This window comes from Abramis brama, assembly GCF_963993115.1.
Source record: "Abramis brama genome assembly, chromosome: 5".
Classification (NCBI taxonomy): domain Eukaryota; kingdom Metazoa; phylum Chordata; class Actinopteri; order Cypriniformes; family Leuciscidae; genus Abramis; species Abramis brama.
In genome coordinates, this window is record NC_139967.1 from 1,160,712 (window position 1) to 1,187,500 (window position 26,789).

Below are 26,789 nucleotides of genomic sequence, written 5' to 3' on the forward strand. Positions count from 1 at the left end.
CTGTCACCCTGCGTATTTACGAAGGTCGCTTACGTGGCCATTGCTCCCATGAGAGAGCGTGTTGTTCGCATCCTCAACTGTCTCGATGACTGGCTGATACTAGCTCAGTTGTGCGAGCACAGGGACCTGGAGCTCAGGCATCTCAGCCAGTTGGGCCTTCGGGTCAAACTCGCCCCCGTGCAGAGGATCTCTTTTCTCGGTATGGAGCTGGACTCGGTCCACCAGACCTTCATTGAGGAACGTGTCTGGGTCAGTGCTGAACCGCTTGAATACTGTCCAGAGCAGAACAGTGGTCCCACTGAAACTTTTTCAGAGGCTCCTGGGCCATAAGGCATCCGCAGTAACGCAGCTGGGTTTGCTTGATATGAGACCGCTTCAGCACTGGCTGACAGAGTGGCAGACTCCGTGTCACAATCACCCCGGCCTGACACCAAACCCAAACCCTGACGGCACTGCAGAGACCTCCCTTTGAGCCATTGCAGGCAGCCGAGTTAAAAGTCCTGTCAATAAAAACAGTTCTTCTTCTTGATTTGGCCTCCATCAAGAGGGTCGGGGACTTGCACGCATTTTTGGTCGATAAATCGTGCCTGGTATTCGGGCCGGCTGACTCTCACGTCATCCTGAGACCCTGGCCTGGATATGTGCCCAAGGTTCCTACCACTCCCTTTCGGGACCAGGTGGTAAACCTGCAAGCGCTGCCCCCGGAGGAGCCAGACCCAGCCCTGGCTTTTCTCTTTCTGAAGGATAATGTGACACTGACGTAAAGAGGGCGCTTGAGACGCGCACAAGTCAGCAATATTTCTGATGATTTATTGGCATGAAGTTTCATGCACAATGACAAACAGGAGTGCAACATTCTCAAAAAACAATAAGCAGAGTGGACTGCCATAACATCAATGAAAAACATGACTGCAGATTACGGCGACTGTAGCCTGAATCTGTGTCTGTATGCCTGAGACTGTCTGAATACCGGCAGAATTCACAGTTTTGTTGTAAAAAGAGACATTATGCAGAAGTGTAATCTGCTGTTATGTGTGTGTGTCAGAGCCTGCAGTCGCTGTGTGACGCGCGTTCGCCGTGGGTGTATCGTGACGAGCTGGACGCGCTCCGAGAGAAGGCCGTTAAAAACGATTCCCTATTTTCGTTTTCGAAACTTGTGTTGGTTGGTCTGATCGATTGTGCAATCGATTTTCGAACGTAAAGTGACAGCCTTACACTGAAGACTGGAGTAATGATGCTGAAAATTCAGCAGTATTTCATTATTTACGGTTAGGGTTCCATTCAACAAACTGTATATTTACATATTTTAAATATAAATATTTTATATATTGAACATGACCACAGGTTATCATGGAAGAAGACTGAATTTAGCGCATCATATCATGTCTGGACACAGTTTAAAGAAGATCTCATATTTATTATGCTCAATTTAATTTATTATGATATAAAACTATATATGCACACATGGACACATTGATAAAGAAAGAGACCTCACCAGTGAGAAGAGATGAAACATATTAATAAAGTTATTAATGTGAAACCACACGCCCATCAGACCAGTGAACAGATTCAGATTCATGTGCGCTAGTAAACCGGTTTAAATCACAGGACGACTTACCAAACAACACGTCTCCTCATCCGCCACATCCATAATCACAGATTTATGCTTTTAAAAGCACGATAAAATGAAAGCAACAGTCAAATCATGAACAAGAGCTTCTCAAACACCTGATATGATCTAATCGGAGCTGAGGAAGAAATTCAGCACATTAAATCTATGAAAATCACTAATACCTAATTTGCATATTCAAACATTACATTTAAGAAAACGTGCAACACAAAACTATTCTCTTAACGTACTGTGATTAATCAACTGGGGAAAATGTGGTGATATTTTTACCCTATTTACCTGAAGTGCCTTGCCTTAAAATTATATTACATAAGATAGTAAAACTAGTCAGAATATTCTCCTTAAAAACACTTTATTCATCACAGGTTAAAACTTTAATGCTCAGTCACTCCTTTGCACATATAAAGAAAGCACCTTTCTTCCTGTAAAGAAGAGAAACAGAGTCAGAACCTCTGGACCAATCACAGCCAGACTTCAGGTCACATGGGGTCGTTCTGTCAGTCAGATGAAGCTGCAGGACTGACACATTTAACTCATTACTCACTGATCTGCAATGACTTTAACTGTCAGTGTTTCTCGTGTCGTTACTGATCATAAGGGCTGCAGGATTCATCAAAATAACACCAAATAAAACAAAGTGTTGCACGTGCCAATCATCTTTCAAACTTGAAATGAGAATCATATAAATCTGTGGTCAACCAACCAAGCTTCAAGATCTCCCTGCAGTTTCCTGCCAAAATAAAAGCTCCATGGTTTAACATTTAAATAATAAATTAAGAAATAAATATTAGTAACGTATTTCACAGTAATTATTTTCGTTTTATTAAATATTAAATTTTTATTCACAGTACAATAGCATTATTACAATATGAGAAAGTTGATGAAAACGTAAAGCGAAGCGACAGAACACGTGTATGAATTTCTCAGATCAAAAACCTTGTAACTGTTTGAGCTTGATTTGGTCAAATGTTAATATAATTACACATGCAAGTGTCCGATTATATATGAAGCCACAAGATCAACTTTGACAGCGCAGTGTTTAATTACTTAAAAATAGTGTTTTTCCCATTTCCGCCCGTTATTAGGGCTCTGTGATGCAGAAAACGCCGACGGAATCGTGGAATCCGGTCATAAAAATTGAATTTACTGTATAAACCATCATGTCAACCTGTCAAAATAAAAGTTTAGTATAACTTGACAGAAATATATTACTGTTGTACAGTAGAATTTAGATATGTCTCAATGTAATAATAATAATAATACTAATAATAATAATAATACATTATTATCAAAATATTTTTTCTTCCACTTCAACAGTAGCTCAGTTGTGATGCATGTAGTTTGACAAAAAAGTTTAATTTCATATTATTAAACGATAAATTAAATTAATGTTTTATGTCTTTATTTGATTACCAGAAAATACACAACACAGAATTAGTAAAAAAAAATCATAGAAATGAAATAAAAAAAATTATTAAAATTGTTGTTTTTATGAATTCAATTAATTAGATATGCTTTTTGATTATTAAAATGGAATAAAAAAAACAAAACAAAACAAAAACACATTTCATAGGGCCCTAAAAATGTAACTTTTGTTAAAACGTTTAATAAAGTGTTGTTAAACTGTATAAGTTTCATGGTTTTTAATTTAGACATTTTTGAAAAACTGGTTTAGACAATCAGAAAAATTTGTTTGGTAAGAAATAAAACGTAATTTGGTAAAAAATAAAAAGGATTTCATAGAGCCCTACGTTAGCGACAGTATATATACACACACACACACACACACACACTGACCTGCGTGTGGAGCCGTTTCTCTGCGGTTCTGCGCTCGACCCCTCCTGACTCAGATTGCCTTTGCAGCAAATGACCCGCAGTTTGTTCTGGTAGGACGAGGCCAGATACACGGCGCCGGACGAGATGGCAGGACCCAGGTAACGTGGGCTGGGAATATCCAGGTGTGCGTACGCATGTGGCCTGAACACACACACACACACACACACACACACACACACACAGCACTCGATTCAGAGTCTCCAACAAGCATCAAGAACGGGAGCACAGAATATCCTGGACTGCAGTCTTACCCGAGCGCAGAGTGCGACTGAACCTCGATGACGTCCAGAGAGTTGAAGTACGTGACGAACAGGTACGGCTCTCGATACGCTGTGGAGAAACAGGATTCGGTTTATGTTTTATATTCGGTTTTATGTTTTGTGTATATATATATATATTCACTTCTTTCAGCTGAATTATAGTTATAGGTCAGGGAAATCCACAGTTTATGAAAGTTATGGATAAATGGATGTTTCCAAAGCCAGTGAGTAATCGTGATAAATAATTGTGATCCAAAATAATGATTTACATTTTTACCATAAACGAGCAGCGCTAATATGTCTCATGACATGCATCTTTCTTTGCGCTACATCCTGTGAATGACGAGTGTGATGTGTAAACGGTTTGTGATTTGTTCTGCTTTTCCATGTCGCTCTTGTTGTGAACGACTCAAAGCTATCAGTCTGTCTACAGTACGCCTCCTCTAATGACTGAAGAACAACTGAAGAACAACTGAAGAACACACAGACTCGTGAGGATTTACCGAAGGACAGAGGCAGCCGGCTCCATTTGATGTCATCGCTGCGACTCCTGCGACCGTACGCGTCCACAAACACACCGAACTCTACGAGCAACGACACACACTGGTCAAACACAGATCCACACACACCTTCAGCAGCTCACACACACACATACACACACACACTGGTCAAACACAGATCCACACACACCTTCAGCAGCTCACACATACACACACACACACACACTGGTCAAACACAGATCCACACACACCTTCAGCAGCTCTCTCTCACACACACACACACTGGTCAAACACAGATCCACACACACCTTCAGCAGCTCACACATACACACACACACACACACACACACTGGTCAAACACAGATCCACACACACCTTCAGCAGCTCACACATACACACACACACACACTGGTCAAACACAGATCCACACACACCTTCAGCAGCTCACCCATACACACACACACACACACACTGGTCAAACACAGATCCACACACACCTTCAAAAGCTCACACACACACACTGGTCAAACACAGATCCACACACACCTTCAGCAGCTCTCTCTCACACACACACACACACACACACTGGTCAAACACAGATCCACACACACCTTCAAAAGCTCACACACACACACTGGTCAAACACAGATCCACACACACCTTCAGCAGCTCTCTCTCACACACACACACACACACACACTGGTCAAACACAGATCCACACACACCTTCAGCAGCTCTCTCACACACACACACACACACACACTGGTCAAACACAGATCCACACACACCTTCAGCAGCTCTCTCACACACACACACACACACACACACACACACACGCACCGTGGAAGCAGAGCAGGTACTCCACTTTCTGAGGCGCGCTGGACACCTGGATGATGGAGATCGGGAAACTGTGTGATGAGGCGGCGAACACGGCCGAGGCCAACGTCACGTCGTTCTTATCCAGGAACTCTGAACACACACAGAAACAGACTCAGGATGCACCGAATGTTCGGCAACCAAAATAGTGTAAAAGACTAGTGATGTAACGATCCCCTCACGTCACGATCCGATCCTGAACTCACGATACCATATTATTGCGATACTCCAAGACACATGGGAAACGCTCAACAAAAAATGCACTGTTGATTAAAATGCTAAATTTGGTTTTACATTGTGTGTGTAAATGAACAGGCTTTTGGACTCGGTGCTGAAACCCAAAGCACAGGACAATAGAGACGCCAGAATAACAATATTCATGATTCTGAAGATGAAAATACTGGATTATTTTAGATGAATATGCTTGATCTGTTTCACTGATATATTTAAAATAATGTAGGACACTTTTACTGGTAACATCAGACATCTGGCATTATCAGGACCCACTAATATTCCCCACTGCATTATTATACATTATATATAGTAGTTTAATGTAGAACTGACACTAAAACTCTGAAAACTTGAATTTTTTCTCACACAGTAATTTTTATTTTGGGTGAACTATCCACAATACATATTGATGCATTTTAGTATTGCGATATATTGCTACACCCCTAGAAAAGACTGAATAAATTTGACCGAACAATGACGTTTTTGATGACGCAATCAAATGGTAACCAGCGTAGAGTGAGAGGCGCACGCTTTATGAATTCAATTCATTTTATTACCGTCTCATCTTTATATCTCTTTATAACTGTTTTAATTTTCCTTGCTTTTATTTTGTGATTATTTCAATTCCTCTCTGTAAAGCACTTTGAATTACCAATAGTGTATGAAATGTTCTGTATAAATAAACTTGCCATGAATTGAATTGTCTAGAGGGATGCATCTGCAAACACTTACAGCACTACAAGTGTGATTCAAGCCAGACGCAAACATTTAAGAGTTTATCAAGTTGGTATAGCGCTGAACGACGCACGCAATCCCGAATTCACTTCTCTTTGTGCCTGAATGGTCAAATACAGACACAGGTGTAAATATTCCCATCATGTGGAGTTTCTCAGGTGAATACTGTCGGTTATGGCCTAACCGGATGTGTGTCTACTGTATTACTGGATCATCCAAGCATTCAGTCTTAAAGTGACAGCAGCCTTAAACACCTGTCCGTGTCATTAATGTTAATCAAACAACAAAAGATGTTAAATAAATGTGTACATGTTAAAGTAAACCTACTGTTCCTGAAAAACGTGGTTTATTTAATTAGTATTTTTCGTATTTGTAATTTTATATATATATATATAGGCCTTACAAAAATAAAATAGCTAAATTATATATCATTATCATAAAATAACATTTTGCCCTCTTTTTAATGCACCTTTTTGTTGTAGGCATATAAAGTATGTTACATTCTGTATAAAAATATATTTTTTAAATCTTCAATGTTAAATAAATGTTTCTAAATTGTAGTTTTGTAATTATTATTTTTTTTTGAAAAGCAAGACAAAATAGTAAAAAGCACATTTTGACTATTTAATTCATGAAATGGAGTAAAATTGTCAAAATAAATGGGAAAAAAGCAGAAAACATGCGTTCGGTATTCGGCCAAGTGTTTCTTTATATTCAGTTTCGTCCAAAAACATTTTTAATTCCGGCGCGTCGCTAAAGCAGACTGTTGTGCGACTCATCTCACCTTCCAGCACGTACTGCTTCATCTCAATCTCATAGAACTTATTGGTGCCGATGATGATGCTGTATCCAGTGAAGTGAATGCAGCTGCAGGGCTCAGACGTCTCGATCTCCTGCGCATACACACACACACGAGTGGAAAGGTCAAAGAACATCCTCATAATCTCCACTGCAGCATCAGCTCTTTTCTCTCAGTGTCTGAAACGCTTCCATCAAAGATTCAGTCTCTCTAAACCCCGCCTCTCTGAGAGCTGCTCTGCTCTGATTGGTCGGATGGCCCAGTCTGCTGTGATTGGTCAGAAGCTAAGCGCTCATTATCATATCTGAATTTGATAGTCAAAATTATGATATAAAGTCAAAATTCTGACTTAAGATGTAAAAAAGTCGAAACTGTTGAACAAAAAGTTGAAATTGTGACATGAGATGAAGTAAAAATGTTGACTAAAGTCATAACTATGAAATTATGGTTGAAATTTTGACAAGTCAGTTTCGACTTTTTACGCCTTAAGTTACGCCTTAACTTTTTTACATAAAAATGTTCTGACTGAAGACGTAAAAAGTCAAAATGAGTTGAAATTATGACACTAAGTCATAAGATATAATTAAGTCATAAAGAGTCATACATGAAATGATGACTGTCAAAATTCTGACTTGAGACGTAAAAAGTTGAAATTGACAAGTAAAATGACAGTTGAAATTAAGTGTCAGAATTCAGATTTAAGTCAATTATCAATGATAGAGTCACAACTGCCTTAAATTCAGAATTATGACATAAAATATATGACATTAAATTGACATGAAAAATCATAATAATGACAATACTTGAGTTATACTTGACTTGAGAAAATATTCATTTAAACTTTTTCCCTCATATCTTCAACATTTTATCATAATTTTGACTCTTTAATCATAATTATGACTCAGCATGTCATTATTTTCTAAATATTTTACTTTTTTAATCTAATTATTACTTTGCATGTATAATAACGATGACTTTGTCTCGACACACAGTGATACGAACAGTGGGTTTTACCGTATCAATCTCATCAGAGTGGATTTGCTTTGTTCTTCTCGACATGAACAACAGGAACCAAACTCTTCCAGTCTCAGATAAACTAGTGTTTGAGGGCGGGGCTTAGAGACGCAGCTCAGCCAATGGGCTGGCATTATGCAAATGAGTTTAACACCTACATAGATTCATTACTGACGACTCGTTTCAGTTCAGAATCACTTCTTTCTTTTAAGAGACAATAACTTTATTTATCTGTACTTTGATCTTTTAGAAACAGCTTCATCACACACTACATGAACGCAGAATCGGGGCACTTTAAACATGCGTTAAACACTTTAAACATGCGTTTCTGACATTCATGAGGAGGTTCTTCATACGTCACCTTTCTGATGCAGAACTTGTTGAGTGTGTCGTTGAAGCGCAGGATGGTGATTTTATTGGGCATCGCAGCACAGATGCACATGCCACTGTCAATCTGAAACACACACACTTCATTCCTCAGTACAATCATAAACTAACAGATGTAGAGTACATGCGTCCCAATCATTATCATTAGATGCTTCTAAAGGAGTAGTTCACTTCAGAATAAAAATTTTGTGATAATTTACTCTCCCCCTCGTCATCCAAGATGTTCATGTGTTTCTTTCTTCAGTGGAAAAGAAATGTTTTCAACGCTGTTTTACCTTTTATTTATTTATTTATTTGTAAATGGCGTTTGACTTAGTCTTTGCACGGCTTTGTAAACACTGGGTCTGTTCTTACGCCTATGTCAAGCTTGACCTTTCACCCTGATTACGTAATGTGTGTCTCATCACAGCTAGAGCAAGACCAGCATTAGAGGTTAAAAAGTATATAAATGTTTATTTGTTATAAATGTCGGCTGGTTTGTCTAGATGAGACTCTTATTCCTCGGCCGGATCGTGTCGAGACTTTGAAGCTGCACTGAAACTCACATCTGGACCTTCGACCCGTTGGACCCCATTGAAGACACTATATGGAGAAAATGAGGGATGTTTTCCTCAAAAACCTTCATCTCTTTTCCACTGAAGAAAGAAAGACGTGAACATCTTGGATGACGTGGGGAGAGGAAATAATCAGGAAATTTTAATTCTGAAGTGAACGACTCCAACAGGACAGTGTCACAGCATTACAGACAACTAGAACTAAACTAAGACGTATAACTAAGGCATCACAGACATGAGTGAATATCACAGAATATAGTGTGCAGAATCATATCTACACATGACAACGGCTCTCTCTGGATCAGAACAGATCTGAACGTTCCAGGTTTATCAGACACTGGCAAATCACCGTCATTTAGGAATAAGATCATGTGAGTGTTTGAATCGAGATGATGTTTTAACAATAAGGTCACAGGGGTCATAGGGGTCACGAGTGAATGCTTCACCTTTCCAGAAGCGAAGAGATGGCAGCCCTTCACCGCCTCGAAGATGTAGGGACTGAGATCGGGCTGAGCCGGCAGATGAGACTGAGCCAGAGACTGTTTAACCCGTTTAATGTCCACCAGACACAGGGCGCGCTCCTCACCTGACACACACACACACACACACACACACACTTCATATTCAGTCATATTATCAATAATATTGGATGAGAATAAAACATGAAATGAATTGGGCAGAATAACAACACTATTGTCTTCCGCAGAGCTGCGTATACGGGACGTCTACAGTTCAATTAAGACTTTTAAGACCTTTTTAATGCCACCGCTGTCATAAATACTATATTTTATTATGATATACAATTAATTTTTCATAAGAGCTGACAATATCCCATACAAAAAAGTCCCACAAAAGCACCGCATCACCGAGATTTTTGGTTGGTTGTTCTGAAGAAATATTTTCCTCAGCGTTCTATAAGCTTTTACGGGGTTCGTACACAGTTCAGTTTTACCGCTGAAACTAAAGTCACTTTGCAACATTAACACTGTTATGTTCTTGTTCATTACTGTGAAGCTGCTTTGAAACAGTCTGTGTTGTATAAAGCTGACCGGACTGGTCTGATATATTCTGCAATATATTGACAATATATAATTAGAATACCGTCTAATAATTATTCTGCCATATACACAGATGTGAACAGCACTGACCGGTGATCATGAGCAGTTTGTCGAGCTCCTTCAGGATCTGGATCTGGAACACAGAGTCGAGTCCTGGGATGTGTGTGAGCGAGTTCTTGATGACGTTCAGGGCGTACAAACCCTCCTCTGAGCCCACCAGCACGATCTGAAACACACACACACACACACACACACACACACACACAGGGTCAGATCGTGTTGTAACTGGTTGTCTGTGAACATGTGTCACGTCTCACGGCTTTTACACGAGTTTAACATTTCTTGGCCAATGAATTTCCCTGTTTCATTTCATCCATCACCGACACATTATTCAATATTGTAATAATTTGTTAGAACAACATTAATTATTCAACATATATAAGTGGTGGGTTTATTTTTTATCCATTTACTTTTTTTAATTTAACAATATTGAATATATATACACAGTGCTGGGTAAATTATTATAGTCCATTACTGCATGCAAATTACATGATGAAAATTGTAGTTAGTAACAATCTATTACACTACAGATTTAAGGTAATATATCCGGACTACTTTTTGATTACTTTTGACCGAACGTCTTTACCACGTTGATTTTAATAGGATAATCTAGTGCCATATTGATGTTAATTTATCAGGTCAATTATATCAGGTTTTTGGTGAAGGAACTGCAGGAAGTTTGTAATTAAGTAAATTAATTAAGTAAAAATAATAATACTAATAATACCTCAAAGTAATAATTAGTTAAAACATAAATATGTAAAAATTAAAATAAATAGTTTTGTATTTATTTGTTTAAATACTTTTTTTCTTTTTTTGGAAATACAACACAAAAAAGATGAAACATTTTATTTGTTTATGCTGTGTGGCCTTCTCAATTTTCTGAGTTATTATATCCTATTATACAATTATATAAATAAATAAGAATTAGGAAGAATCAGTGAATAAAGAATAATTTACTGCAATTTTGCATATATATATATAATTTCACTGTTTTTAATGGTTGGCTTATGACCAGAAGCATCAGATTTTTGGCCATCAAATGTCTGTGTTTTGTTTATTTACAATATTAAATTATGTGTAGGTAATGGGTTTATTCTTATTATCTATGATTTAATTTAGCTTTTACTTTATACTTCTTTGTTCAGTCTCGGGCATCACAACACTATGATAACACGGGTGTACGATCTGTTATGAACACACTGATTATTACTGCAGTACCTGGTCGGTCAGGGGTAAAGTGCAGTTAATATCCAGCCGATCGTCTCCCTCCAGCTTCAGCAGAGAGTTTCCCAGCAGCTTCTGAATCACACAGAGACAGAGACGGAAGATTAAAACACAACAGTCACGCTTCACTGAGTAGAGGAGAATGCTGGAGCCGAGCGTGTGTTCGAGACAGACGAGGACGTTCAGGATCTGCCAGTGTTCCCCACAGAAGTGTGTTTTACACGAGTGCGGGAAACACTGGTGTGTGCGGATGAGGAGCAGCGACATTCATTCAGTTTCCTGAAGCGCAGACATGAGCACGTGACCTGATGATGCAAGCAACACGAGCACCAGACAGAGGAGCATGCTGGGTAACAGCATCTGATTACCTGAACCAGCGGCGAGAGAGTCTTCTGACGTTTAACACCGGCCTACAGCGTTCAGAACACAATCACACTCACAGCGTTAGACACAAGAAATCAATACAATAATAATTCATGTCTGTGAATGGTAGATTTGATGGATCTTTTCTTGGTATTTCAGCTCATGTGTTTTTGTATTCACTGTCAATAATGAAACAGATGAATGCTAATGAACGCTTAAAAGCTGACACAATAATCTTCAAGACAGACTTTTAAAATGTGCAGGAAGAGCGCACCCAGTGTTGTTCTCGTTAACTAAAACTATTACAAAACAATTGTTAACTGAAATAAAGCTAAGAAAATAAAATTGAGTACAATTATTAGATGAAAAACTTACACTTAAGACTTTAATGTTGCTTTGACAACCAGTTAAAATAAAATTAAGTTGAAGTACTAAAATATCCATTTAAAAACAGTTATAGAAACTAATAAAAATGATAAAAGCACATAAAATTACTACAAATTAAACTGGAAATATAAAAATAAAGGCTAATTTAAAATACAAAAAAACATCGGCCACCATATCGGTTCATTTTTAACCCTTTCACGCATAGTGGTCACTACAGTGGACAGCTATTAAAAAAGCATTTTCTTGAATTTGCACGGGTTTTTATGGCAAAGTTGCACATCAGCCTCTTCATTGGACCCTGATGCATCATCCTATACATTGCAAGTGGCAAGCCTTTGTGTTTCGATTCTTTCCCCCTCCAAACCAAGATGGCCAAGGGTCAGTCAGACATGCCAAGTTGCTCCGGAATATCCACCCATTCCTTCTATCCTAGGAAACTCTTGTAGGTAAAAAAAATATTGCAGCATCAAGCAATATCTAATGAGTCATATCACAGTAAAATTTTCCAAGTTTTGATTTTAGATTGAGAGAAAACTCTGATTAATCACATGTCCACTGTAGTGGACGTCATGCATCAATTGCTATATTTCAGCTACAATTCATAATTATAATGTGAATATTGTTTTTGAAATTTAAAACTTAAAAACTTAATCTGCAGTGACTTTTTTACTGTAAATAAATGTATTTGTATTATTAGAATGTAATTTTCATTGACATCGAAAAAAGTCATATGATTACATAATGTATGACACTTGTAATGCATTACTTTACTTGTAACATCAAAAAAGTAATCTGAATGCGTTATGCATATTACTTGTAATGCGTTATCCCCAACACTGATCATTTCAGATGAGATTGAAAAAAACTTAATAAATGAAATGTGCATGTCCATCTTGAACATAATCAGAATGATCAGCTAATAAGGGTAAATCTCCATACTCTGGTGCACTGGAGGAGCATCTGAGTGGTTTCCACAGTTGTACCTTGACAGACTGTAGACAATTCTGATGGAATCACGTCCTCATGTTCTGATATCAAAGATACGCGAAGTGCAACTTGTATGAAGTTGTATGAAGCCTTTGCAATATTTTGCATTTATATTTTTTGTATATATTTTATAGTTTTCACATGATTTGATATAATTGTATTGATTAGTTTGTTAAATTCACATGCTTTATCTGTTTGATTATTGTCTTATATTTAATATATTATATCTTGAGTTTAAACCATAACCGCATGCTGTCCACTCAAGTGCACATCTGAAGATCTCTTTGAAAAATTTGTAAAAAATAAAATAAAAAACAATTCTTGTTTTTCATGCCCTAAGAGCAATACAAACACATAGGAAAAAAATCCTGACTGAGGTTATCATAATTCATGCATGAAAGGGTTAATGTTATTGTTCAAAATAAGAAGATTTGTCCGATATATTAAAGCCGATAACTAATGTATTATTTCCTTCAGCTGAGACACTTCAGATGCGCACTGTTCAACATGATGATTATGAATTGCTTGAAATATGACTGAAATTATGATGCTCTCAAAAATTATATTAAAATGTGAATTTAGATTTATCTGCAAATATATCGGTTATCGGCTTTTAAATATAAAGAATTAACGGTTTCGGCCAAACCAGTTTCATGTCGGTGCATCCCTAAAAAATACTTTAATACAATATAAATAATAATACTGTAACACCATTAACATCATCATTTTGGTTTAAAAACTGAAATAAAAATAAATTAAAGCTAGAAAGAAATATTACAGAATTTAAACTGACAAAATAAAAACTTAAAATATAAAAATAAAAAATAATTTAAAATGATAAATTCTATAATATTATAATAAACATAACTAACAACACTAGGCTGTTTTCGTTAATTTAAATAAAGCAGAAAAAAAATATTTTATATATATATATATATATATATATATATATATATATATATATATATATATATACACATACACATACACATACACATACACATACACACACACACATACATACATACATACATACATATATATATATATATATATATATATATATATATATATATATACACAGTGAGGAAAATAAGTATTTGAACACCCTGCTATTTTGCAAGTTCTCCCACTTGGAAATCATGGAGGGGTCTGAAATTGTCATCGTAGGTGCATGTCCACTGTGAGAGACATAATCTAAAAAAAGCCCAGAAACCTGACTGATCTAGAGAAGATCTGTGTGGAGGAGTGGGCCAAAATCCCTCCTGCAGTGTGTGCAAACCTGGTGAAAAACTACAGGAAACGTTTGACCTCTGTAATTGCAAACAAAGGCTACTGTACCAAATATTAACATTGATTTTCTCAGGTGTTCAAATACTTATTTGCAGCTGTATCATACAAATAAATAGTTAAAAAATCATACATTGTGATTTCTGGATTTTTTTTATTTATTATGTCTCTCACAGTGGACATGCACCTACGATGACAATTTCAGACCCCTCCATGATTTCCAAGTGGGAGAACTTGAAAAATAGCAGGGTGTTCAAATACTTATTTTCCTCACTGTATATATATATACAATTTATTTTATATATATATATATATATATATATATATATATATATATATATATATATATATATATATATAAAAACTTACACTCTTAAATTAGAAAATTAGAAATGTTGCCATGGCTTAAATTGTCTATTAACAAACTGAAATAAAATAATTTGAAGTTGAAGCACTAAAATTATTATTAAAACTAAACCTGAACATCATTTCAGGGCATCTGCGCAATAACAGCGAGGAGTAAATCATTGTTTTGCCACGACAAACTAAAGGGTTTAAGATCCTTTGACATCCCTGAAAACTCTGACAAACCATGTCATGAGGTCAGACTTAAAGGAGTAGTTCAAAAGCTCATAAAAAGTGCATCTATCCATCATAAAAGTGCATCTATCCATCATAAAGTGCATCTGTCCATCATAAAGTTAATCTATCCATCATAAAAGTGCATCTGTCCATCATAAAGTGCATCTGTCCATCATAAAGTTAATCTATCCATCATAAAAGTGCATCTGTCCATCATAAAGTGCATCTGTCCATCATAAAGTGCATCTGTCCATCATAAAGTGCATCTGTCCATCATAAAGTGCATCTGTCCATCATAAAGTGCATCTGTCCATCATAAAGTTAATCTATCCATCATAAAGCTCATCTGTCCATCATAAATTGCTGGATCCAGGGGGTTAATAAAGGCGTTCTGAAGCGAATCGTTTGTGTAAGAAAAATATCCATATTTAAAACTTTATAAAGTAAAATAACTAGCTTCCGGCCAAACGAACATACAGATTCGACTTTAGTCTGAGCGCAACTAATGCGAGTAATGTGACGCACTGCTGATATTTACGCTACGCCATGATGCGCTGCGCTAATACTGACGTCACGAGTTGTGCTTTAGGCGTAAGTGGACCAAGTATGTTAGTTTGGCCGGAAGATTTTTTAGACTTTGTAACGTGTTAAATATGGATATTTTTCTTACACAAACTCATCGCTTAGCTTCAGAAGGACTTTATTAACCCCAGGAGCCGTGTGGAGTTCTTGGAAGAGCCAGGACATTTAATATAACTCTGACTGTGTTCGTCTGAAAGAAGAAAGTCATATACAGCTAGCATGACTTGAGGGAGAGTAAACCATGGGCTAATGTTCATTTTAAAGTGAACTCCTCCTTTAAGCAAACACAGGAGTCACGATCGTTCAGAAGGACTGAAACTCACCGAGTCCGCTTCTGTTTTCTCTCGGGATCCTCGGCTTCCGGCAACCACTGACTCCAGAACTGCAACCCAGCGCTGTTTATCTGGGAAACTGGGAGCCATGAAGTACAGAGACTGACCCGGCCAACATGTGGTGTGAGGATGAGACTCCAGCTTCAGCACGTACGGGATATCTGACACACACACACACACACTTATTTATGATTTAACATATTTATTCACATTAATGACAATCAACAGTATTTCAATTTAAAAAATAATTATGATTACAATCAATTCAGGAATTCAGCAGAGTCACCCTACCGTCCTGTTTAATCGCAGGTATTTAGAAAAGCCCTCTCTATCTGAATGGTTCGTTCCCATCCCCTCTACTCTGAGTTTCAGTGTTTACCCTCAGGATCTCGGTTTAGATCTCCCTCTGTTAGGAGTAACGGGTGCAAACATTCATTTATTCCTACTTCTATGGTAAATTCGGGCATGGGGGGGGGGGGCTGTTGTTGTTTTGTGTAGTTTATTATGTAATTTTTAATATATTGTAAATTGTCTTTTTTTTGTATGCTGGTCTTGCTGTAAAACCAATTGCCTTTCTGAACACAAACAAAGAAAGAAAGAAATTCAATACATTGTTTACAATAATTTAACATTTTTTCTTAAAAAACAAATCAATATACAAAATCAGAATTAAATTTGAATTAATAACAGCAATAATAACACTTACATAGAATCTTTCAATTTACTATTTGCCAGAAATTCTACAATTATTCCATTAGAAACCTTTTTAAAAATGTCCATTAATATATTTTCTGAATAAAACGTTGTCTAATATAATTTATAAGGGCATTCTATCAAAATATGTTTTACACTCATGAAATTCTTAGACAATCATAAACCGGTTTCTCTTCCCCTTTCAATAAATATAAATGAGTGAGTCTTGAACGTCCAATTCAGCATCTCGAATACACAACCTGGCCATGTCTTTACAAAATAATAACAATTACCTCCTTGATTTAGTACTGGAATCACCTCATATAATTTGTCATTTTCACATTTGTTCCATTCCATTTGCCATTTATTGTAAATGTACAGATTCAATATGGGTTTCTTGTAATTTGTTTATTTGTTCTTATTTTATTACTGAAGGCACACTTGTCTTCAATAATGTTTGAACTTTATATTAGTTAGTGTACCCCAGTTTTTGCTGGGGTATCGAAATCAATCGAGAATTGTGAAATTTCACTGGTATCTAAAATTATGGTGGCTTATTTATTAGAATACACTGTTACATGGTCAAAACTTTTTATTTTATTTATTTAGTGTGTGGACCCTTAGCGTTGAGCCCTGTGTTCAATGATTTCATTAATTCTTCAGTGTGTGTTTTCTGACCTGATTTGGCCGTGTTGATGAGTTCAGACGCTCCGACAGCTCCGTGAACCGTCACCTCACCGTCCGGCAAACACAACTCAAACTCCTCCAGCGGCTTCACTGAGTCTGAAACACACACACACAGGGGTTCAGAACACACACACTCAACCAGACCCCGGCGAGTGATCTGACAGAGTGGACCTGTACCTTCTGACGGCTCAGACTCGTAGATCGATACTTTAGTCCCGTCCAACACGACGTACTTCCGCTCCCAGCCCTGCTGACCCCTCTTACCATTCCTACACACACACACATGCACAAACACTCAGTGACAGGACACTGAATACCATCTGCTGGAGTTATAAAAAGCTGGGTATGGATTTTTTTGGTCTGGCCCTAATAGTATTTGATATAATTCACAGACCAAAAATCAATAATAAAAAAACACAGATTTTTTTTTAAATCAGGTAAAAAAAATTAAAACTCTTCAGATAAAAGCTTTGGTCCACACGAGTAACACTGGGTAACACGTGAGTAACACTGGGTAACGCGCGAGTAACACTGGGTAACACGCGAGTAACACTGGGTAACACGTGAGTAACACCGGGTAACGCGCAAGTAACACTGGGTAACGCGCGAGTAACACTGGGTAACACATGAGTAACACGGTGTAACGTGAGTAACACCGGGTAACACGTGAGTAACACTGGGTAACATGTGAGTAACACTGGGTAACGTGAGTAACACTGGGTAACACATGAGTAACACTGGGTAACACGTGAGTAACACATGAGTAACACTGGGTAACGCACGAGTAACACTGGGTAACACGTGAGTAACACTGGGTAACACGTGAGTAACACCGGGTAACGCGCAAGTAACACTGGGTAACGCGCGAGTAACACTGGGTAACACATGAGTAACACGGTGTAACGTGAGTAACACCGGGTAACACGTGAGTAACACTGGGTAACATGTGAGTAACACTGGGTAACGTGAGTAACACTGGGTAACACATGAGTAACACTGGGTAACACGTGAGTAACACGCGAGTAACACTGGGTAACACATGAGTAACACGGTGTAACGTGAGTAACACCGGGTAACACGTGAGTAACACGCGAGTAACACTGGGTAACACGGGAGTAACACTGGGTAACACGTAACACATGAGTAACGTGTGAGTAACACTGGTTAACACGAGTAACGCATGAGTAACAGGGTAACACATGAGTAACACCTGAGTAACACGTAAGTAACACTGGGTAACGCACAAGTAACACTGGGTAACACATGAGTAACGCGTGAGTAACACGGTGTAACACTGGGTAACATGCGAGTAACACCGAGTAATGCACGAGTAACACTGGGTAACACGTGAGTAACACCGGGTAACACGTGAGTAACACTGGGTAACACATGAGTAACACTGGGTAACACGTGAGTAACACCAGGTAACACGTGAGTAACACTGGGTAACACGTGAGTAACACCGGGTAACACGTGAGTAACACCGGGTAACACGTGAGTAACACTGGGTAACACCGGATAACACGTGAGTAACACTGGGTAACACCGGATAACACGTGAGTAACACTGGGTAACACAGTGTAACCTGAGTAACACTGGGTAACACATGAGTAACACTGAGTAACGTGTGAGTAACACTGGGTAACACGAGTAACGCATGAGTAACACAGGGTAACACACGAGTAACACTGGGTAACGCGTGAGTAACACTGGGTAACATGTGAGTAACACTGGGTAACGCGTGAGTAACACTGAGTAATACATGAGTAACATGTGAGTAACACTGAGTAATACATGAGTAACACGTGAGTAACATGTGAGTAACATGTGAGTAACACTGGGTAACGCGTGAGTAACACTGAGTAATACATGAGTAACATGTGAGTAACACTGGGTAACACGTGAGTAACGCTGGGTTTGAGTGTCATTGTGTGTCTGGAGCTGCTGTTGGCAACTAACAACCAACTCTTGTTTGTAATAACTATTGTGTACTGTACGTTCATTTTTTGTGCTTCCTTGTCATTCATTCATCATCTGCGCTTTATTTTTCGTGAAGCATTATTCTATTGCGTTTCTGCTATGATAAACAGACGTCATCCTCTCTTGGATTGCGTGTGTAACAGAGGACAGCTAGTCAGTGTCGCGCTGACCACTGCTAGTGAATGTGGTGTTTAGCGTTATTGTTAGTGCACTCAACTCGCTTGCAGGGGATTGGAGAGAGCCGACTCGGTTGTTAGGATTGGAGAGTGAGTTTTGGAGGCGGAGCAATGAAGAAGGGGTGTGTTTGTTTGGGTTGATTTCAAATATCAACATTGGCCAACAGCATATTTCAAAAACTACTGATCCCACCTTTAAGGGCCATAATTTTCTGTAAATTTATCAATTTTGAATACTTTTTAAGACTCTGAAAGATCTGACCTGGGCTGCTTCATCCAGCCCTCCAGACGCACGTGACCCGACGCCTCTTTGACCTGCAGGGCGGGTGAGCTGGCTTTATCCCGACACAGAGCCTCGGAGAAGTGCGTGGCGAACTCCACTGGGAGCCCACAGGTCGCAGGCAGACACGGGGAACACTTCGGGTGGCAGAGAGTTCGACACTCTGACGGACAGAAGGGAAAGAGAGACGAGGGATGGGAGCAGGTGAGCAAAGATCTACATATACTGAATATTTAAGGATCATTGTCTTCTGAGGACAAATATTAGGAAGTGGAATGAAAAAGTACCAAGTCATCAGACATGTTTTTTAAACCTCGAATGTCTTATAACCTGAGCACATTTTTAGGTCAGCGACATCCATCAAACGCATGTTTACATAGAAAAATGGGGGAAAAAAACCCAAAAGTGTGTTTTTATAAATAAAAAAAAATGCTGTTCTTATGAACTTTCTATTCAAAGAATCCTTAAATAAAATGTATCACAGTTTCCACAAAAATCTGAACTGTTTTCAACATTGATAATAATCATAAATGTTTCTTGATCATCAAATCATCATATTAGAGTGATTTCTGAAGGATCATGTGACACTGAAGACTGGAGTAATGATGCTGAAAATTCAGCTTTGATCACAGGAATAAATTACACTTTACTATATATTCACAGAGAACAGATGACTTACATTGGAATAATATTTCACTATATTACAGCTTTTTTGCTATACTATAATTGTATGTACTATATATTTTTAGTTATTTCAAAAGTTTTTTTAATTATAAAAAATATTTCTGTTAGGGTTAGGTAACAGCATTTACTGTATAACTAGCTGAATAAATAAAAATGTTAGGTTACGTGCGTAACCCCGGTTCTCTGAGAACAATCGCTCGGTATCCCACTATGGGAAACGCCTCCAGGTGTGATAGACTATGGAAGCACGTTTATATAAACGTGTATACTGTGTTTTCTGTGAGTGAGTGTGTGTGTGTGTGTGAGTGTGTGTGTGTGTGTGTGTGTATGCGTGCGAGTGGGTGTGTCAGGGTTTCTGCAGAGTTTATGATGGTAAATTTAAGACGTTTTTAAGACCAAGTAACGGAAATTTTAGAAATAAATTGAAGGGAACTCAATACATCAATCTGTTCTCTAGATGTTAATGTTTATGGAGAAACACTTCAGAGTTTGAAAATTCATCTTCCAACAGATGTGTTACTTTTAAATTCATTTTACTAAAAAAAGAAGAACCTTGAATCGTTTTTGCTAAAAACCACTACAATATGGAAATATCTTTTACTGTACCTTCTGATCAAACTGCAAAAAAGATTCAAAAGATTCCTAAATCAAGATACTGCAGAAGATTTACTTCAGATGTAAAATGACATGAAATATGAAGTGTTGTTTTCCGTGATATTAATCAAAATTAAGTTTGTGACTAAAGCAAAAACAAATATCTACTAATGGGCTCAGAAAAATCTGCTTAATTTAGAAGTTTTGACAGATATTTGTTCTCTTATTTTATTACATTTTCCAAGACTTAATTTTACATTTGCATCTCAAGTAAATTTATCTTGATTTAAACTGATATTTGTATTGGAAAACAGTACAAACATTTTTCATTTTTTGTACTGCATGCAACATTTAATGCCAAGACTTTCTGCTCTTATTTAAAGGGATACTTCAGGATTTAGCATTAAGCTTTGTATCAGTAGAAAACCTGTAGTATTTTCGAATGACTGTGCTTCCCTCCCTCATGTCCCCCTGAGACGAGAGATTTATGTATTTTTGGTCTGGAAAAAATCCTCCGATGACGCAAAAATCGTCATTTTGCGTCATCGGAGGATTTTTTGGCCAGAGGTGAGAGACTACAGCCAGTAGTAGGAGCTGTCCCGCATGTTTTCAACCCGTCCATAGAGGGATCTCACTCACAGAATGTACACATAGTGTCAGCCGTCTTTCTTTGGAAGCTAAGCTAGCAGGCTCTTGCTCTGTGGAGAAAGCTGAGGAGTAGGGGTTACCATCCTCTTTTTCCCGGACATGTCTGACCGTCGAGATCGTCCAAAATGTCCGGGATTCGGCTTTTGCTTTCTACAGTCGCCATTCATTGGCTTGGGTGTGGCCTTGTAGGGCAGCGAAGCAAGTGCATTCTGGGAGTTGTTGTCTTTCATCCACATGAGCCAAAAATACATTTTCTGACTTTTCTCAGTCTAGAAAGCTCCAAATTCAAAAATAATTTCACATTTCTACTACATAAATGACCCATTTTAAATACACGTTCATCTTTCCAGAGGTGAAGTATAAAGAGGTGAAGTATCCCTTTAAGACGATTTTAAGGCCTTCATTTGTGGAAGTGCAAATTAAGACTTAAGACCTTTTTAAGTTTGTTTTGAGTGAGCGTGTGTGTATACGTGTGTGTTTTCTATGTGTGTGTTTTCTGTGTGTGTGTGTGTGTCTTTTTCATACCCAGGCACGTAGCAGCTTGTCGGCCGAAGTGAACCGTATCCAGACAAACGGCACATTTCGCCGCTCTCATGTTGAGCCCCACCGTGAACCGATGAGGGATGTTGTGGTGCATCCGTTCCTTCACACGCCGGCCGTACTCTACAGACACACACACACACACACAGAGTTAGTGTGGGTTAATAATGTCCTCTTGAGCATCTCTTGAGTGTGAGTGATGTCAAAGATCATCAGTCCAGCAGCAGAGCAACGGCCAGAACAAAACCATGAGCAAGTCCGTCTCTATCTGAGCAAAACATGCGAACAGAAGCATCATCGAGAGAGGAGGCGATCACATGCTTCAGCTCAGAGTAAAAGGAGGATGGGAAAGCTTGAGTGCAGTATCGATATATACTGTGTATAATGTCATTTTGCATCTCAAGTAAATGTATCTTGATTTAAGAACTTTTAGAGGTTTATACTGGAAAAAAAAGACAAAAATATTGAGAGATAAAGTGTTGGATGTAGACGTGTGCGATACTGACACAAAAAATACCTCATATTTTCTGGGATTTTTTTTTACTTTATAAAGCCATTTTTTAAAACCTAATTATTGTATGAATCATCTTTTGTGTCAAATTCTTACATTTAATCAATAAATTCAATGTTAATAAGACATAATAGGGCTGTTACCAATCAAATGAAATCAGTATCAACTAAATTCATCTTTGCGCTGCAGAGGAAACACAGAAGCTGCGTCTGAAGTTTAGATGCTTTTACACACACACTGTCTAATGCAGATCAGAGGAACATGAGTGTGTTTAACCTGCAGTTACAACAAACTAAAATAACGAATAAGGGAGAGTAAATACTGACATTTTTGGGTGAACTAACCCTTTAACTCAACCGATTCGTTCATTCAGCAGCGAAACACTGCCGTGTGTCGCTCAGAGACGCAACACTGTCCTGAGGCTCTGAGTGGAACTACTTTTGTTGGAGAAATAGAGCAAAAACAGGCAATACTGTGTCTAAAATATAATTAATCGTTTAAAATAAATATCACATTTGTAATCATGCTGATATTTGGAGAAAAAAACGGCACTCTTCATGTGATATTGATTAACTATAATAAATAATATAAATATAAAAGACATACAGAGGAAAAATGCATTTTAAAAGACTAATCCACTCTAAACGCACAAGCGCATCCTTGATGTCAGATCGCACATAATTAAAACAACAATCATGATATTGTCGTAGATGATATATATATCGCACAGCCCTAGTTGGACATTGTAAATAAAACTCACAGAATCTACAGCCTAGCTGAAAGCAAAACTCTAATTAGAATGAGATACTAATTATTAAAAATATATATTTAGCTCAAACTGCAATCAAAACTCATAATGCTACAGTGTTGTGTGGGGGTTGCTAAGGTGTTGCTAAGGGTTTTTCACTATCAGTGATCTGATTCCCATCAGCGCACAACCCTGAACTAAACCCATCTGAGCTGATCTCAGAGCGACAGCAGATGATGATGATGATGATGATGATGAGGGACAGAAACGGAGATAGAGAGAGAAAGACACTTACTTTCAAACGTCACCCTCCTCTTTTCTGAAAGAGCAGAAGAGAAACAGCTCTCAGACTCGACGGAGCAGACGCAGAGAACGCAAGAGCGCAGGACAGAAACATGAGGAGAGAAAGAACCAGCGACAGAGAGAGAGAGAGAACCACTGATCTCCAGACGACATGAGCTTCATTCATCTGTGATACTGACACAGAATCACTCACACACACACTACCAGTCTAAAGTTTGGGATCGGTACGATTTTTTATGTTTTTAAAAGAGTCTCTTCTGCTCAGCAAGGCTGCATTTATTTGATTAAAAATACAAAAATACTGTAAAATAGTGAAATATTATTATAATGTAAATCATGTTTTCTATGTGAATATACAGTAAAGTGTAATTTATTCCTGTACATTTTCAGCATCATTACTCCAGTCTTCAGTGTCACATGATCCTTCAGAAATCACTCTAATATGATGATTTGATGATCAAGAAACGTTTATGATTATTATCAATGTTGAAATCAGTTGTGTACAATTTTTTCAGGATTCTTTGACGAATAGAAAGTTCAAAAGAACAACATTTATTTGAAATAGAATCTTCTGTAACATTATAAATGTCTTTACTGTCACTTAATTTAATTTATCCTTGATGAATAAAAGTATTGATTTAATTTCTTTCCCTCAAAAAATGTAATAAAAATTCTTAATGACCTCAAACTTTTGAACGGTAGTGTTTAATGTTGCAAAAGCTGCTATTTCAGATAAATGCTGTTCTTTTGACCTTTCTATTCATCAAAGAATCCTGAAATAAAAATTGTACACAACTGTTTTCAACACTGATAATAATCATAAATGTTTCTTGAGCATCAAATCATCATATTAGAGTGATTTCTGAAGGATCATGTGACACTGAAGACTGGAGTAATGATGCTGAAAATTCAGCTTTGATCACAGGAATAAATTACACTTTACTGTATATTCACATAGAAAACAGATGATTTACATTGCAATAATATTTCACAATATTACAATATTTTTTTGTATTTTTAATTAAATAAATTCAGCCTTGGTGAGCAGAAGAGACTTCTTTTAAAAACATTAAAAATCTTACCGACCCCAAACTTTTGACTGGTAGTGTACACACACACTTCAGTTTGTATGAAACACACAGGTGCATTAGTGTACTGACCCTCCGGCGTGGAGCTCTCCTTGCGACGGGCCGAGCTCGAGGGGTTCAAGAGGCTGCTGGGATTGGGCTGGCGCTCCGGAGACTTCACGATGGCCGACATGAGGATCTGCTGACGGGCCGAGGCCGGCGTGGACGGAGCCGCGTGCTCCTGCGCTTTAAAATGAGCCGCTGAGAGACACAGAGAGAGATCCTCAACAACATCATCACATTCACATCATCTGGAGGAAACAGCAGGAAATATGGAAGACGGATATAATAGAGTGCATTAGCGCCCGCACACTTCTTCAAGTATTTTTCCCATTCATCTTCCCCATAGGGATTATTAAAAAAGTATTTGTTAAAGGTGCAGTGTGTGATATTTAGGAGGATCTGTAGACAGAAATGCAATATCATATTCATAACTATGTTTTCAGTGGCGTATAAAGAGCTTACATAATGAAGCGTTATGTGTTTATTAGCTTAGAATGAGGCATTTCTCTCTACACACACACCGCGGGTCCGCTTACATCCACATGTTTCTACGGTGGCCCTGAACGGACAAACGCGTTTCGTCACTATGTTGTTCTTCATGTAAAGAAGCGAACTAAAGTCAGCGAATAAAACACTGACACAATGATGAACAAGTGACAATAATATTCGCAATAACATCGTTATACTGAATAATTAAGTAAATATAATTTCTTAATTTATCATTGTAAAGAAACCTCACTGTTTAACTGGGCTCCTCTCTGCTGTCTCAGCCGATGACATCACTTCCTGTCGGCCACTGTAACTTCTGTTGGGTGCAATTCGTAACCTCACCACTAGATGCTGCTAAAAATTACATTTGCTAAGATATAATTTTACATTATATATATTATATATTATAAAATAAGATTGCTAATTTTTTATTTGTTCTTTTTTATTACTGAGTGTTTACTTGTCTTTTATAATGCTGGAAATTTATATTAGTTATGCTAGATGTTTTTCTATGGTATTTTTAAAAGTTGCTTGTGTACGTGTTCTTTAGCCTGATGATTTGTGTTCCTGATATTCAGACACAATTAAATGTTTTGCAATAAGACTAAATGTGAATGTAAAAGTTTAGTTTTAGTGCTTTAGTGAGGGAAAGAACTACGATCCCTTGAAACAATGCGAACAGCATAATCGAGTTAAAAATGACGGAGAAATATAAAATGCATTATTTTTCCAGGACACGTGGGAACCCTGCTTAATAAATGTGATTATAATTTGAGCAAAATTAATCAGTTTAACAATTATAATGCAGCTCTAGATACTCTAAGACGGAGTAACTGTTACTGACACTGAATGCCTCACCCTCTTCCCGTAAGGATCGCAGCTCGATCCTCATCTTCTGCAGCGCCTCCTCGAGCTCCGAGCATCGGGATCTCTCTTTCTCCAGCGCGGACTTCATGTCGCTGTACTGGAGAGGCAAGGCAGGCTGAGACGACAGCGCTGTGGCTCCGTTAGCCGTGACGCCGACCTCCTCACGCCGGCGCCCGAATATACCCTGATACACACAGAGCACACGATACAGCTGACAATCATCTTCACATTATGACCCATAACCAATATTATTCATTACTATTGTTTGATTATCTATTATTAGACTCTGATTGGCTGACTAATGTTCAAACATAAGCTCACAACCCAAAGAAAACAAGCCACAACAGAATGAAATCGTGTGTGTTGTGGCTTGTTTTCGTCGTGTTGTTCTGGCTTGAAGTCATTGGGTTGTGGCTTGATTTTTGTGGTGTTCTGATTTTGTTGTGTTGTGGCTTGGCTTCACTTTTCAGGACTTCATATTTTCAGGACATACCTTCTTCTTCTTGGTGGGCTGGTCCATCTTGGCCTGCAGGAAGTCGATGAGTTTGGTCTGCTGTGAGATGGTTCCCTCCATTTTCACTTTCTCGTGAGAGTAAACGGCCTGAGGAGAGACGAGAAGGAAGAACTGTTATGTTTAAGATATTAAAAAATGTGTTCATGCACATGTATACCTCTGTGCTGAATATTGTTTAAGATTACACATGGCTGTTTACCGAAGGGAAAAGGGGACTCTTATTATGAAGTTCCCGGAAGTGCGGTTGTTGTTGGT

The 26,789-nt window shown here is 37.9% G+C and overlaps 1 protein-coding gene across 7 annotated transcripts in view; it reads right to left on the bottom strand.

The window, feature by feature from the left end:
• cita (citron rho-interacting serine/threonine kinase a) overlaps window positions 1–26,789 on the bottom strand; it is a 112,156-nt gene that overhangs the window by 6,009 nt on the left and 79,358 nt on the right. For 2 of the 7 annotated variants that reach the window (XM_084114908.1, XM_084114907.1), the window contains exons 30-47: window positions 26,514–26,621; window positions 26,012–26,204; window positions 24,695–24,862; window positions 21,958–22,095; window positions 19,489–19,669; window positions 17,248–17,339; window positions 17,062–17,166; window positions 15,682–15,851; window positions 11,536–11,577; window positions 11,162–11,242; window positions 9,971–10,106; window positions 9,269–9,408; window positions 8,243–8,335; window positions 6,853–6,961; window positions 5,067–5,195; window positions 4,230–4,310; window positions 3,718–3,796; window positions 3,428–3,607 (exon numbers count right to left, since the gene is read on the bottom strand). In XM_084114908.1, the coding sequence (XP_083971034.1) occupies window positions 3,428–3,607; window positions 3,718–3,796; window positions 4,230–4,310; window positions 5,067–5,195; window positions 6,853–6,961; window positions 8,243–8,335; window positions 9,269–9,408; window positions 9,971–10,106; window positions 11,162–11,242; window positions 11,536–11,577; window positions 15,682–15,851; window positions 17,062–17,166; window positions 17,248–17,339; window positions 19,489–19,669; window positions 21,958–22,095; window positions 24,695–24,862; window positions 26,012–26,204; window positions 26,514–26,621 (2,225 nt within the window). Of the gene's footprint in view, window positions 1–3,427; window positions 3,608–3,717; window positions 3,797–4,229; window positions 4,311–5,066; window positions 5,196–6,852; window positions 6,962–8,242; window positions 8,336–9,268; window positions 9,409–9,970; window positions 10,107–11,161; window positions 11,243–11,535; window positions 11,578–15,681; window positions 15,852–17,061; window positions 17,340–19,488; window positions 19,670–21,957; window positions 22,096–23,526; window positions 23,551–24,694; window positions 24,863–26,011; window positions 26,205–26,513; window positions 26,622–26,789 lie in introns of all 7 variants that reach the window. The other 5 variants (XM_084114910.1, XM_084114909.1, XM_084114906.1 and 2 more) reach the window with 4 other exon arrangements.